The sequence below is a fragment of the Populus nigra genome, chromosome 8 (assembly GCF_951802175.1).
Source record: "Populus nigra chromosome 8, ddPopNigr1.1, whole genome shotgun sequence".
NCBI lineage: Eukaryota > Viridiplantae > Streptophyta > Magnoliopsida > Malpighiales > Salicaceae > Populus > Populus nigra.
This window is the reverse complement of record NC_084859.1, coordinates 17,733,442-17,749,696: the sequence shown is the minus strand read 5'-3', so window position 1 is coordinate 17,749,696 and position 16,255 is coordinate 17,733,442. Positions and strand designations below refer to the sequence as shown.

Below are 16,255 nucleotides of genomic sequence, written 5' to 3'. Positions count from 1 at the left end.
TCATAATCTACTGACGGAAAAATTCCGTCGGTGATTCCATTTATATTAGTCAAATTTCTGGTAGTGCAACCGAACATGGAAAAATCAAAACTTCCTACACTCTACTTTGCTAGAAAATCAAGAAATTGTTTGTTATTAGTTATTTTCCAATAGAAGCTAAAAAAAGCTTTAACTGTGATTTTTTTTTGCACTATTAAACAGAAAAGAAATGCTCTTAAAACACACATAAGAAAACCAACCACGAGAAGCAAGGAACTCTATTCTCTGTCTTCACAAACACAGTTCTTTTTTGCTTATTCTTTTTCCTTGTTGCTTGTCGTCTGTTATTTTCTTTTGTCGTTTGTATTGTATTGTTTGACGGATATTAAACTATTTGTTGCTTTGATTTGTTACATATGAATTATTTGATATAAATTTTTTAATTATTTTTTGACAATGACAAAATTGTCAGTATTAAGGCTTTGTATATAATAATAAACTCCAATAGGATGAAGATGGTTACAATATCTAAGTAATCATCTTAAATAACCAATTGTGGAGCATTTATTACAGTATCTAGTAAATAACAAAGCTGGATTTATAAGATGGAGAATGATAAATATCTACTTTTGGTTTGGATTCTCCAAGAGCGGGGATGTCTTGCCTGAAATAGGTTGTTTAGGCAACACTAGACCCGTGGCCTATAATACGACGTGGATTGGGGGGTGGGGGGGCTTCAGCATTAAGAAAGAAAGTTAAGAGACCACAAGCTTGCTTAAAAAATATAAGAAAAAAAATCATGATTTAGTTCATAAATCCAGCTATATCAAATAAGTTTATCTTCGTTAAAATAAAAAAAAAACAATGAAAATACATTTCAATTTAATCAAGTAAGAAAGTCGAAACAAAAAGGTAGAAAACTTCGACTCGGATGCACTTGTCAAATCTGTAATATATTTATGAGATTGATATTTTTTAAAGAAACAAAAAAAAAAAATAAGGTAAAATATCAAAGGATAAAATTACAAAAAAAAGTGTCAAAAAAGAAAGAAAGAAAAAGCTTATATCACATAAGTTAACCTTTCAAACTCATAACCATAGTTTTAAAACCCGGCCCAACAGGTTAACCCATGACCCAGGGCTAGAACAAGGCCGGGTTGAAGAAAAAACAGGGGAAGGAAAAACCCGGTGTGACCCGGCGGGTTGACTCGGCAAGACCCTGTCAAAAACTCAGTTGCAACCTGTTGAATTTTTTTAATTATTATTAAAAAGACATCGTTTTGATTTTTTTTTTTAAAAAGAATTGACCCGAACAACCCGATGACCCGGTCAAAACCCGGAACCCAAGCCTTGGACCGGGTCGGGTCTGAAAACTATGCATAACCCTCAATTTCCAACCAATCCAAAATTGAATGATGAAATTAAAAAAGAATCAATAAAAAAAAAATCTAAAAGAATAAGGATCAAATGTTAAATAAAAACAAAATATAATGAAAAATAACACTGTTTGATTTTAAGGTGGAATGGAAAAAATCATACATTTTACAAAAGGAATAGAATAAAAAAGAAATATAAATTAAAAGAAATAAGATCAAATCCGAAACAAAAAAACAGAGAAAAAATAACATTTTAATGAAGGATAAAATCGAAAACAAACTTAAGTTTATAAAAAAAAAATCTTCATACAATAAAAAACATCATACAATTAAAAATAAGAAGGACTAAATCATAAACCTGAACAAGATAAGAGGGCAATATAAATTTTTTTATTAGGCAACTTGTTTTAAAGGAGAATAGAGAGAAAAACGAAAGAAAAGGTGGCCACATCCAAATCACCACACCAAACATTGCACACGCCACTTTATCAGGCAAGAGATGATGTAAGGGTTTTAACACCACCGTAAATGGCCAATCTCCACCACCACACGCCGTTGCATACACCGTTATAAGCATGCAGAGCGGTTTGACATATCAGCGTATGCTATGCATGCACTAACCATTTATTTAAATAATATTTTTTCAGATTATTTCAAATTAAACTACCAAATTGCCCGACTTAACCTGTCTATTACAAATAAAATAATAAAAAGGCAAAACAACCCTTGGTTTCAAGTTTAAAAAATTATGGTTCCAAGGGTAATTAAGTTAATTCACTATGCATTCAAAAAAAGACAAATGTGCCTGCCCCTAAACCTAGACCTAAATAAAAATTATTTTGATTTAAGAGTATTTTAGTCATTATATTGTGTTAGGATAATGTGAAAATGTGAAAAGACCACATTCTGCCTTATCAATATGATAATGACTATTTGATCCTTGTGAAATTACAATATTGCTCCCAATAGCTAGCTCAATGCCTTTTATTTTGGAAGGGCAATAGCACAATTACATTGTTATCATCCCCAATGCATTAAGTCAAGGTGCATTGTGAATTCACTACCCCAATCGGTTTTTTTATTTGTCAAGAAAAAATCATTTTCATATGAAGATCTTTTAAGAGCAGGCTCAGCACATATTTTGTGCCAAAGTAAAATAGGACACAAGCTTAAAAAATAGCTTTTTACAAGAGCAAACACTAAAAATCAGAGCTGTACTATATGGAAAGCGCTGCTAGTTCTCCACTATTTGAAGCACATATGCAACAACAGTACCTTTTTACATCCTCTACATGCATGAAGTACCGAACAGTCTATAACACACAAAATAGCAATACACATGTTGAACATAGAATTCAGCCAGGAAGAATGCAAGATAGAGATAACAAACAAACATATTATGCAGGCAATGCGAAGCTCTCCTGTGTCCAGTGAGGAGGATCCATCACCGCACAAGGATCTGATTTCTCAAAGTTCGCAACCTACAGCAAACCAGAGCATACAACCGTTACCATGCTAGCATTCTGATCTTAATACAACACTAGAGAAGTCAAAGAAAATCGGGAAATAACAGGGTGAAATGTATGAAATGTCTCACCTTTTCTTTGCAGCTTGGACAGTAGTGATACTTGTGCCAGAGGCAGTCCATAGAAGGGCAAAGAAAGCAAAAACCAAGCATCAAAGGCATCATGCAACCAACAACAGCTGCCAAACTAGGCTTTGATCTGTATTCAGGAGAGGGAGGATCAATCCATGAAAGAAAAGACAAGACAAGGACTAGAAACGAAGAGAACATAGAGTGCCAGAACTTGGAAAACTATTGCAACAGCGAGATAATTGTTTGTTCCTTTTCTGTTTCGACAGTCTACTCTTCAACAACAAAGGAAAAGAGAAAAATCTATACAAGCAAATCTTATTAAGCATGTAATGGTGTTATGTAAGTACCATTTCATAAAAAAAATGCTAATTTGTGTGAGTACCAGTTTTGATGTTTGTATAGACAACAAAAAACTGCAGAGTTGCTCCGTCAGTTCTCAATCCCTTTATTCCAAAGCAGAAATTCAGAATTCAAAGGAAGAGACAAATGCCAACAAACATAATTCCCAACAACATTGCTGGTTCAATAACAACGGGCTATGAGTGATAGTTTCATTAATCTGGGTTACACACAACAGCATTCACTGAATTCAAATAGAGAAAAATCGTCTTCATCATTAAAAATCCTATTCTTCATTACTAAGTTTGCAGAACAGTTGATTATTTTTTTGAAATCGTATCCTCTAAAAGAAAGACAGGAAAGCCAACATGTAGGAATAAAACTTCCAAGATTTCGCAATTAATAGTAAGATATTCCTAGCAGTTGTGATTTTGCACCAACCAAGAACAGCAGCTCAATTTTGCATAAATAACCACTGAAAGTTTAAGATATTGGCATATAAGAAAATCAAAAACCTAAAAGTGGCGCAGAGAGGATTAAGTGGTTACCTAACGAAGGTAACGCCTGAATTACCACAGTAAACGCAGTTAAAAGGAGCAGGGGTGTCGCGATACATAGTCTGTTGAATCGGGATTCCCTTCGGATCCCCGACGATTGCGTTTGGCGGTATAGCTCCGGCTTGGTAAGGGTTCTGGCCGGCGTAGTAAGGAACTCCGACGACAGGCTGGTCTTGTTGCCCCATTCTCAATGGATTCCTGTTCCGATTAGAGATGGATCAAGATATTTTTTTTTTTTTCAATGAACAAGAGGATGTTTGGGGTTTCTATGCAGAGCCCTTGATAGCGAAGCTGGAACGCCACTCCGCATTGACTATTATTTTAATAAAAGTAGTTGATGGACTCGTCGCTTGTCAGGAACGTTCCGTTATAACTTCTTAAACCGGGAACACCTTGAATAAAACTAGTTGGATTGACAAGTTGGACCGTTGCTAAAGATGAAGAATTTTTGCTTAAAATTATTATTATTATTATTATTTAGGTTTTTAAATTGATGTTAAAAATAAATTTAAAAATAATAAAAAGATATTATTTTGATGTAATAAATGAGAAATAAATTATTAAAAACTCAAATTCTACAAAATCCCATCAGATTTTATATCTAGTAAAAAATATCTAGAATCCCCCGGTTGAATAATTGGGTAGAAACTTCCGACCGGTTGGTAGGAATTTCTTAAAATCCATGTGCTTCTAGACGTGTACATGGCTTCTAGATGAACAATTTACAAATGAGTCGTTGATCACTTCCAACTTTTCACGCGTGCTTGAAGCCTAGAAGCTGGCATCATCCACTGTTCCTATTTCATTCTCTCCCAGAGCATGCGAGTTTATGTATGAGCCAGTCCAATGGGCCTGAAGCCCATGGTTTGCCAACAAGTTCTGTGCTGCTGTAAAGTGCTTCTATCTACAGCCCAGCTCTTCCTAGAGGCATGTCTCAGATCATATTTTTATACTTATTTAAAAATAGAAATTTTAACTATAATTTTAGGTGCAAAGTGGTGGTTAAGGGAAGAGAAATTCTAAATAGATTTTTTTTTGGGATATAAAATGATGACTTAACTGAAGAGAATGGTTACATGGACCACTAATGTCTCATAATTACAGTGGCAGAGCCCAGACATGTATGAAGTTTGGGCCAATTGACCTGAGCTGCCATGTGGATATTCTATACCTATGAGCTCGGCTATGAAACCCGAACTGATAGATTGTCTTTTTCATGATAGAAAATTAAGATGCGGTGTGTGCGAGAGTGAGAGTTATAGGATGCTCGGCAGATGACAAAATCATCTTAGTTTTGTTAGATAATGGTTATTAAAAAATAAACGTTTGAAAGCCAAATTAACCAGTATCCTTTTTTTGTTTGTTTTATATAATATCTTTACAATATAATTAATACTTGATAGTTGAATATTTTTTTCAATAAAACAATTATATATATATATATATAAGACTTTTTCAGCATGCTTTTTTATAATTAAAAGAATTCTATGTGAAAAAAAATTATGTATACATGTAATTAAATAGATAAAATTGAAAAAATATCAAGAAACAAATATAAATCAAGATATTTAATCTTGCAAAATAAGAAATTCACCCGGTTGTGTTTGCTAAACTTGTTTATTATTTTTTTAGTCTAATCAAACGATAATAAAAATGGATACACATATTAGATCGATTGAATAAAATAAAAAGGGAAAAAGTACTATGCAACGCAGCACATATTACAAATATTATCTGAAAATAAATATTTTTTATTTTAAAAATAAATTTCATCTACATAAAAGAAAAAAAATTATAGATATAAAAAAAACCTCTTAAAAAATTAAATGCATATAAAATAACAAAAAAAACATCACTTAAAAGAGGTTCTCTAAAAAAAATAAAAGAGAGCGAGACTATTAATTTAGATATAAATAAACTTTTTTTTAAAAAAAAACATATAAAAAAGAATTAATTTTAAAAAATAAAAGGTCAGGTGTTGCTAGGCCTGACTCATTTTGTTAGGGCCGACACAATTGAGCCTTTTATTATTTTTGCATTTGGGACGGATGGCATGTCATCCTCCTTAATTATTTTTTGAAAAAAAATCAAACGATTCGTCGTTTGTATTACTCAATTCCCGACCATTATGATGGTTGAAAGAATCGGGCTAATGGTTTTTTCGACCAAAAAATTGAATTCTCAACCTTTTGTTTACCCACAATACCTAGAAAACATTATAAAAAATATGATAACCCTATTTGTAGCCTCAAAACCCCTAAAAAACCATCTCAAAACTTGAAATTAATTCAAAATAAAATTTCTTACCAAGATCTAATATGTTTTTCTTGGTAATTTCAAGGTGGAAAACCCATAATGTGACCCTCCTTCATTAAAAGAAACAATTTGACATTAATAACAAAAATTTTCTCTCCTTAACATCAAATTTTAACAGCTTTCTCCCACCTCTTTAACATTAAGAGCCAAAGAAATAAAAAAAATAAAGTTTTGAACCAAAATTAATTTTCCCATTTAATTGGGAAATTGAAGGGACCTATTATCTATAATTTGTAAAGTAAAGGGACCATAATAAAAAAAATTACCTAGACTTTAAAGGCACCTATTCCCTATGTGTTTTTATTTTTATTTTGGTCCCTCATCTTTTAATCTCATCCTTTCCCAACAAATTGATATATAATTTGGTTCAATAAGGTCCAAATAAAAAAGAAAAAGAAAAAAGACAAAAAAAAATGGCACTATGAACCGTACGACCCATAATACCATGTGAAGGGATCTACAATATATTTTGCATAGTAAATCTCTTAGTTTTTGTGTTAATTATTATTGCGATATATAGCATAATTGAATTCAGTACATGTTAATAGTTTTTTTTTAGTTTTAGTATATTATATTTTACTTTAATCTTTGATTTTTATAGTTTTAATATTTTAATCTAAACTCTAGTTATTAAACCTAATTTTATAGGTTGACTAGAAAAATTCAAGATCCGAAACATGATGTTAATTGAGTTTTTAGTTAAACTTGATAAGATATTGATCTGTTGAAACTCGATTAACCCAACTAGATTTTTAATGATGTAGTTGATCTGACTAAATTTGATCTAAATATATTTAGATGAACACTTAAAAAAATTAATAAAATTCTGATGTTTAAAAAAGGATAGCTCAATGAACCAATAATAAAATTTTGAGATAATTACATCGAGTCTCTTAAGATTTGTTCTGGATTTTAGTTTACTATTATAGTTTGAGAAATTACAATTTACATCTTAAACTTTATACGAGCACTAACACTTAACATCCTCCAAAAAAAAAATAACAAAAAATATTTAATTGTAAATAATTATTTCCAAGTTTGTAATCATAGTCATTTGAATGACTAAAAAGCCCTTAAAACTTTAAAATAACAAAATTATTATCTATAATTTATAACTACAATAATACCATCCATAATTTTCTAAATTAAAATCCCTTTCAGGCATTTCATCAAACAATTTATACCCAGCTTTTCCCAAGATAAATGGATCTTGTAGCTTTATACAAACCATAATACCTTAGATCTTGTTCTCAAACAAATGGAATTTCACCATTTCATCAACTTCAACACACCAGACCCTTTCACTGGCCTCCCTTCCTTAGCAAACCCATCAAATAAAATGTTACAAATACCCGCAATTGGTGTCAACCTCATCTCTAAAGCTTCACTCAACAACTCCATTAACTAATTTGATCTGCCTACCTTGCAAAACCCATCCATCATGGCAGTATATGCATAGATATCAGGTTATTTCCGATCTCAAACAAACTGGAAAACACGACACCTATCCTCTCACCACGCCTCATTTAGATCACAACAAAGAAGTTTTCATCATATATCCCAAGTGCACAGATAAAACACAGAACTTCCAGGAAGCCAACTGCTAGGATTGTGTGGGAGATTTTCATTTAATAAACAAATCATGCCCGACATCCCCTTCACACTTTAGCACTAGGCCGTATGTTTCCAAGAAATCTTACTTTAATCTAAAAATGTAATTGCAACATATAAACTATATTGTCGAAAAAGAGAGAAGCAAGCCTTTTTGTCTAAAACCCTTTCGGCCTCGTCAGGGTCCTTTTTCCTGCAATGGACTTCACTTCTCTAGGTTCAAATCCGATGAACTTCAAACACTGTAAACCTTAGAACTTCACTTCAAAAATCAAACACTAATGTATTTGATTCTTGGGATTCAAATAAACTCGTTTGTGAATTCACAGGAATTACCTGTAATTTAGATAAATCAGTCAAACTTAGAGGGTATCGATCCTTTATCTTCTGGGTAATTTTATCTTTTGATTATTTATAAAATTATTTTTTACTAAAGATACAAAGTATAATTTTTTAAATTAAATCACGGACAAATCTTAAATTTGTTTTTTAGTTATCCCTAAGATTATTCTTTTTCCATCTCAATATCCAGGTGGAGTCACAACTATGATCTAAACTTTTAAAATCAACCACCACTCCTTTTACAATAAGTACATACTTTAACGGCTAGATAAAAATAATAAATAGAGCTAAACACTTTTGTCCATTGCAGGAACAAAAAAGACCTCAAGTAGCAATCACTTTTAATTACGCACGCTCAAATTATACTCACATACCCAAACACACTCGTTTTCTCTCTAGGGAGCAGTCAACGAACTCTAGCAAAATTGATTTGCTCATTCAGGACTTTGGGAATTGAAGGGGAAAAAAGGGCCCAGAAAAAGCTCCCCACTGTTGGATCACATAGCTGGTAAAGGGAGGAGGCATGCGACAAATCTTGTAAATACGTACATGATTTATATAGGCAACTAATCAAGCCAAAAATAGGATTATCTCGGCAATCGTATGTAGCTTGCAGAACTCAAATATCATGCAAGAAGCTGTGGCGCCACAGGCATTAATTTTTACGAACAGCCATAGTTAATATATTTATATGAAAATTGTTGCTTTGTAAATGAATTGGCCGAGGACAAGGAGAACACTGAGGCCACTAAGGGATGTTCCCTTCATGCGCCATGTTAAACCTCATCTCGAATTGTGCAGAGAATGAATAGGGAAACTCGAAACACCCACTCCAACATATAGTTAGTACCAGTCAACATTTTGAAAATAAACCATATTTTTATATACACCAAACTTCACCTCAAATAAATAAAATTTGAAGTTGGAATGATGGGTGACATACATTTCTCAAATAATACACCAGAAAGTGATGTATCCCAAGGAGTCCAGCTGGTGCCAGAACCAGAAGGGAATATTAGTGCAGAGTACTGCACACAAACACACAGAGAGAAAGAAAGAGGGAGCGGTGTCAGGACTGGCAAGACTTCAGAATAGATTCCACAACAGGAAAAGACCGATTCATATTATAGCTATAGTATTATTCCAAAGGAGAGGGTTCCATTTACCCCATCTCGTGAAGTTCTACTCCGTACTGGTAACTTTACAATTTGCTTGCAATGAAAATACATCGCGCATAATAACATAGGTGCTGGTATATTTTCTTTCTTCGCAGTTTTTATTTTTATTTCAAACAGAGAGGCGGCTGCCCCAATACATTCGGCGCTGTGGACTCTTATTTGTATGGTCTTCTCTTCTCTTCTCCTTGTCCACTGCTTCTACTGTTTCTTACAGAATCGGAGTTTAAGGACCTTCACTTTCTAGTTTCAAGCCTCTATCCTTGAGATTTAGAAGTTCACGCTTGAATAAACTAAAGGGGGTTTGGACTTTTATATACTTGCGATCACCACCCAAGATTCTTTCATGGTACGGTGTCCAATGAAAAGGGTTTGTGGTCCTCGATCATACCCATCACTAAAGTTCCCAGGGATGAAAAATAAAAGAAAATTAACGAAACATTAATTTTATTTTAAATATTTTTTCTTCGTGCAAATCATGACCACAATTTGATGATTTTTTGATGGATTTAATTTGGGAGTTTCTATATGCATATATGAACGACTCTTTATTAATTTGGTGCTAAAAATGACAAGGCACGTCCTTGAAAGGCAGTTAAACAAAAACGTGGTTTTGCAGCTTTAATTTACTCAAATTGATTGTTTTTTGCATACGCGATTATTTTGTGAGAAATATCCAAGGTTTTTAGGTAAACCTTATTTACGGTAATATGATAAAATATCATTCTATTTATTTATTTATTATTGGCATTATCAACTTTAAAGTAAACATCAATTTTAAAATAAATAAATAATTTTGTTCCCAAATATACCTAAAAGAATGATATTTTACACACAATTTAGAGTGATAATGTAATAATTTTTTGGTATATAAATTTGATAGATGAGAGATAAAATCATCTAAAAAATAAGTTATTAGTACAATTCTAACAACTAAAATATAACTTTACGTGAAGGAATTTTATTTTATGATAAAAGTTCGATGATGATAGTTTTTTTTCTAAAAAAAAATGATGGTAATGGCAAATTGAGGTTGGTTTTGATTTTTAAGATTCAATTAATTTCAATTCTTTTGAGTTATTTTGGGGTTGTTGGGTGTTTCATTTGATTGTTATGGTATTTTGAGATATTTTAGATGAAAATGACATAAACATAGTATTTTAAACCAAAAAATAAAACCCCCTCTCTTCAATTTTATGGTCCTCGCAATAGTGGCTGAATTATATAAACCAACAGGTGATAGGTCACCCACCACCTCAAGTGACCTATTGTTTGCTAAATTAAAAAAAAAAAAGTGAATGATTTGAGACAGAAAAAAAAAAAAGCCCAATTGCATTTGGACTTCTTAATGTAGGTCAGGGTTGCGTGTCTGATTTTTTTGTTTTTCATTAATTTATTTTTAATCAATTAATTATTAATTTATTAGATTTTTAAAGAATAATTTTTTCTTTCTTTCGAATAAAAGCATAACAATTTGTTTTTATAATATTAGCAAGTTTTTTTTACATCTCATTATTATGTTTTTTTAAAATCTTATCTAGTTGCATATATTTTATTATCGTATAGTTAAATAAAATTTATTTAAATTAATATTATTAAATATAATCGGTTCTATGATTTAAATTATTGGCTCCGTAGATTAGCTTGGATTTTTTTATTTTTTCTACTTTTGAGCAGTTGTTAACTTTAGCTGACTTTATTGAATGAGTGCAATTAATACATAGAAGAGGCATGCTCCCTATAAATTGACACCAAGCCTCCCCTCATAATTAAGTTCACCCCCCTGCTGTGAAGAAAATGCCATTAACTACTCCACGACTGCGAGGACATATCCTCCAAAATCTAATCATCATATATAGACAAGTAAAACGGTGTCGTCTCTTGCGTTTATAGACAATATTTAAACATTTGGATCGCTAATTTTCCTCAACATCCCTCAATTTCACACCAAACAATTTGACAAGACAACAAATTTGAGTTGGCTTGAGTGTTTAAGCGAAAATTCAAATACAAATAACACCATTAAGTACTCCCCTACGTGCACATTTATAGCCTAGCAACACAAGAACATGGGCTAATTAAAAACCCCAAGAAAAAAACAATGCCTAAACCTTTAAGAACATGGAGTAGGATTGCCCATTGTATTCCTGCACGATAAAAGAAGGCAGGCTGTAGATAGCTGACCAAGGAATGTCCCTCCCATAAATAAATAACTGTCGCCAACTTTCATTGAACTTCCCGCAAACCGTCGAAAAAACTTCCGGCATTCCCTTTGGCAGTCGCGTTTTCACCGGATCTCTTCCAAGAAAAAAAAAAGCTCTCATTAGTCATTTTCAACAGTTTGCAGCTGACAGGAAGGATTTTTTTTTTCTTTTTTCGAAGTAATATAGTCCGTCAATTTATTTTAAAAAATAATATAGTTAGAAAACAATTAACGAAGCAGCATATTTTCGCAACAAAAAAAATTAATTAGAACACATCAATCGTACTTGCGCACATAGTTGCGCCAATCTCAATATTAACAACCCATCTTTTATTTTTATATGTTTTTTTTAATCTTAATCTTCGATAATTTACTCTACAACGTATTGTGGCGCAAGTAATAAATATTTAATTTGAGTATCTAGAACTTGATAAAAAAAGATTTGTATTGTTCCATAAAATAAATAATAAATTTAGTGCTAATCTAGGGGGATAAACCTACTTTGTATGGATATAGGTTCTTATTTCCTAATATTTTGTAATATAATAGCAACCAATCAAATGATACTAATTTTTTTTTATCCTTACAGTGAAGGTTTATTTTAACTTTTTTTAAAAAAATATTATTTTAATATATTAAAAAAACAATTTAAAAAATAAATAATCCCGGTTACCTCCGAATCTTCCTCCGTTTTGGATTTTTCTAATAGTCATAATCATGACCTAACATTAACTGACCTTTAATTAATTATTTGGTAGCGTGTGTTCCACGCTCAATCCACTGTGTGTGTGTGATGTTGAATCCCAATAAGGTGATGTGAGACCAAATGAAGCCCACAGTGGTTTCCTTGTGCTGACAGATCTGGTCCCACACAGGGTTTTGTTCAAGATTCCCACGCGCAGTTACAGCCAGTGTACGTAAAATTGCAGTGTTTCTACACCTTAAAATTCCAATACTATTCTTTTGCTCTCCCTCCCTCAAATGGTCTCTCTCTTATTATTATTATTATTCCTTTAAAATCTCAACCCCTAATCTCTCCGTCTCTTTCCCTGTCTATCTTATGCACCCTCCTCTCTTTTTCCTGTTTAGTTTTCTTTAAATACACATAAACATCTTGATTCTTAGTTACTGAAAGGAAGGAATGACAGCACCAAATATGGCAGCAATCACAGCATCTTTGGAGAGGTCTCTTCAAAACTGTTCTCTAAATCACCACCGGCACCATCAAAGTAGTGGTGGAAGAGAAGAGAGGTCATCAAGTTCAGATGAGACAGATTCACAAAATCATTTACTACAGAACTCTGATACCTCCTTGGAGCTTAAGTCACATCTCTCTCTTCCTTACCACTGGGAACAATGTTTAGATTTAAAGGTAAATAGACCCTTTTAAATTATAAAGTCACTGCCCTATCTATAATTACAGTTATAATAAATGCAGATCTTGTATTTGGGTTTCCGTTTTGTTTTGTTATATGGTGTCTTTTTATTCATCAGTAATGTCTTTCATTCACTGACTTGTATTTAATGCTTTCTTTCCGGTCTCACCTCCTTCCACCTGTATACCCGGATTTAAAAAAAAATAGGGCTTTTTCCCTTGAAAGAACCCTAAAAGGGATCAATAATACTTTTCTTCGTTAATAGTTCTGGTATTGCCATCTTTGAATGTGTCCCTTTTGGTTTGCATTTCTAGAGTGAAAAAAAGAAAAACCATGTCCAGATAAATTATGTTTCCTTAATGGTGAATGTTGTTGAAATATGTAACAAAGGAATAAATTTTCACGGTTTGATCTTGTGTGGGTCTTTGATATATATAGGGTCGGTACATTTTGATGAAGATGGTTAAGAGTCAAGACCTGCGTAGCGTGTGTGGGTGTATAATTATGTCAATATTGGATTATAATAGGCAACAGAAAAACACTTCCTTCTTGATAGCTAAATTGTGGTGGTCATTACTTGTTGTCTGTTCTTCTTTCTTAAATATTCTCAGAAATTGTATCTTTGTTGTTTATGGTGCTACTTTTTGATGGGTGTAAATGCAGACAGGGGAGATATACTACATAAACTGGAGGAATGGAATGAAAGCAAGGGAAGATCCAAGGATCACACAAGATTACAATGGAGATTTCTACTCAGAAGATGACAGCTCGTATGATAGTGAGGAGTCATCATCACATTCCCCTCCTCCTTCCTCAAGAGAGCATTTTAATAATAGACTAGAGAAAGAAGACCATGTCTTGGTTGTGGCTGGTTGCAAGAGCTGCTTTATGTATTTCATGGTCCCAAAACAGGTGGAAGATTGCCCCAAGTGTGACGGCCAACTTCTTCACTTCGACAGATCTGAAAATGGGTCTCCTTGAATAAGATTTCTTGTTTGATTCTTTTTCTTTAATTTGTTTCCATGGGTTTCTTTTTTTTCTCTAAAAACTCATTTGTATGCCTTTGATAGAATTTCAATGTATGGAATGATCATGAAACGCGTGACAAATGAGTTGTATACCTGTTAGTTTACTACTAATATTCCACCAGAACTTTCCTTCTCTTCTTCTCGTTCCCTGTTAATTTTTTATTCATTGCTTTTATTACAGAAGCCATTGAAATTGCTGAAGAGTCGACATCTCGAGTGCTAGTGTCAAGATCAATATATATAAATCACAGAGCTCTCGGTTCATGATTGCAACTTGTAGATTTCCTTCTCTTTCTTCCTTTCATTTTTTTAACTTCAATGGAAAGATTTTTTTTTTCCCGTGTTAAGAGAATATGCCATTTGAGAATGCTTGGAATGCACTTCATACTGTTAATATTTGTTTTTGCCTATTCTTAATATTAGTATGCTAAACTGCTACCAAACTGGAAACGAAGCAGTTCATTTAGTAATGTCAAGGGGCTTCAGCTTGCAATCTCCTGATTTTTTCAAGTTTGATTGTATCCAGATTGAATGCGTAAAATCATTCGCACATCGAGTATAAGTTACTTAGATTGATGAAACTTCAGGCCTTCTGTAAGAAAAGTGTCGATCGTTCGACCATGTGACAACCTACACCAAGTTGCCGCGTTAACGATGTCCGAAGGGTTGTAATCCGGGATGGCTTCATGGGACTCGTGTAGAATATTTCTAACTCGGATTCTAAGTTTCTAACTAGTTAAAGGTTGCATATTGCCATCCTGAAAATAAACCATACACAGTTTCCTGCATTAATTTCTCAATATTGTCTCCTGTATGTTCTCACTTTTATAGTAGCCTCTATGATTTACAACTTGAATCATTACAAAATCCATTATGATTTGTAAATACATGGGTTCTTTAAAGGTACAAGGGGTGAGGTAGTGTTGTATATTAACAATGTCCAGGTATAGGGAACATGTGTTATAGAAAGAGAGAGGGCTAGGGGGGAAAGTGGGCGATTTTAGTGAAAGAGTATGTTTTTAGCTGGAAAGGGTGTGGAAGTGCTGTAAAGGGTCAAGCTTGCGTACAACTACTTAGAAAAGGGGTAAAATCCAAATGTGTAAAATTAAAAACACTACAAGTAAGGAGAAAAAATACGAGATTAGAGAGAGAAGCTGTCTAGGAGATTAATGGTTTCCAAATAGTCCCATGATTGAGATAATGAATTAGCTATTTAGAAGTACATTACAGCACTTGACACTATCAATATTTTGACAAGTGTGTGGTGTATGAAAGGCTAGATAGATGTTATGCATCCAGGAGGAGAGATACATGACTAACATTCTCATTTATCCTCAGAAAAGGTTAAAGGTAAGCTTACGACACCCATCTGTCTCTCCTAAAATATCCACCAAGTTTACTATTGTGAGCTTCAAAGATAATGACCCTCCACGAATACTCAAACGATTCCCTTCGAAAATATTATCCTCTTGCACTGTTAACATAATAATTGAAAAGATAATTTTCACATTTATCTCCATCATCCTCAACCTAAGAAGCATGCCTTCTACTAAGTTAATGCTAGTTATTTAGAAACTTTAAAGCCTTATGAATTGGAATATTTTGTCGGTTAATCACTAAGCTTCTCGCTATAAAAAGCAATATGTTTCCTCTCAATTATCTAAGAACAATATCCACGATGGATGCTAATATTCAAAACATCACATCCAATCTCAACAACACAATTGAAATCACCTCTTGATTTATTAGATCAAAACTCTATTTAGTTTCTTTTTCTACTTGAAACCACCTCATTTCAAACATTCAATGACTGGAGCAATAATAAAGCTGAATTTTTATGGAATGTTGATAAAAAGATATATTGTCAAGTCATAAACACTATGACTATAGAGTTTGAGGAATTAGCAAATTAAGAATTGCCTTGATATTATTAGGATCCATCTTGACTCTTTCATTGAAATAAACATAGCCTTGAGAAAACAAGACTGCTAGTGAAGAATTAACACTACTTCCTTGAGTTAAAGTAGAATCTCTAACCCCTTAAAGTTCAAGGTACAACACATGAATGAACAATATGCTTATATTTATCCTTACTATGTAAAAGAATATCATCAATATAAATAACAATAATATTTTTTAAAAGATAGTATTTAAAGGTTTAAATGCATTATTCATCAACTACATAAAAGGAGTACAAAACATGGAGTACTCTTGTTTTCTCCTACAAAGCCCTTCGATAATCATCTCATCAACCTATCTTTATACCTTCATATATATTGTGGTAGCACTCATTCTATAAGTTATCTTAGCAGGAAGGATAGCCCTTAGAATGAAATCAATGCAATATTGATCATTC

The 16,255-nt window shown here is 32.8% G+C and overlaps 2 protein-coding genes across 2 annotated transcripts; one reads left to right on the top strand and one right to left on the bottom strand.

Moving 5' to 3' along the window:
- Positions 1–2,524: 2,524 nt before the first annotated feature.
- LOC133700912 (GSH-induced LITAF domain protein-like) lies at positions 2,525–4,207 on the bottom strand. The gene is made up of 3 exons (XM_062124640.1): positions 3,840–4,207; positions 2,953–3,079; positions 2,525–2,836 (listed from the first exon to the last, which is right to left on the bottom strand). Exons 1-3 carry the CDS (start codon positions 4,031–4,033, stop codon positions 2,753–2,755), a joined length of 405 nt encoding a protein of 134 aa, XP_061980624.1. The 5' UTR covers positions 4,034–4,207; the 3' UTR covers positions 2,525–2,752.
- An 8,256-nt stretch (positions 4,208–12,463) lies between these two features.
- Positions 12,464–14,032, top strand: LOC133700918 (protein CURLY FLAG LEAF 1-like). The gene is made up of 2 exons (XM_062124649.1): positions 12,464–12,867; positions 13,535–14,032. Exons 1-2 carry the CDS (start codon positions 12,637–12,639, stop codon positions 13,850–13,852), a joined length of 549 nt encoding a protein of 182 aa, XP_061980633.1. The 5' UTR covers positions 12,464–12,636; the 3' UTR covers positions 13,853–14,032.
- Positions 14,033–16,255: the final 2,223 nt, after the last annotated feature.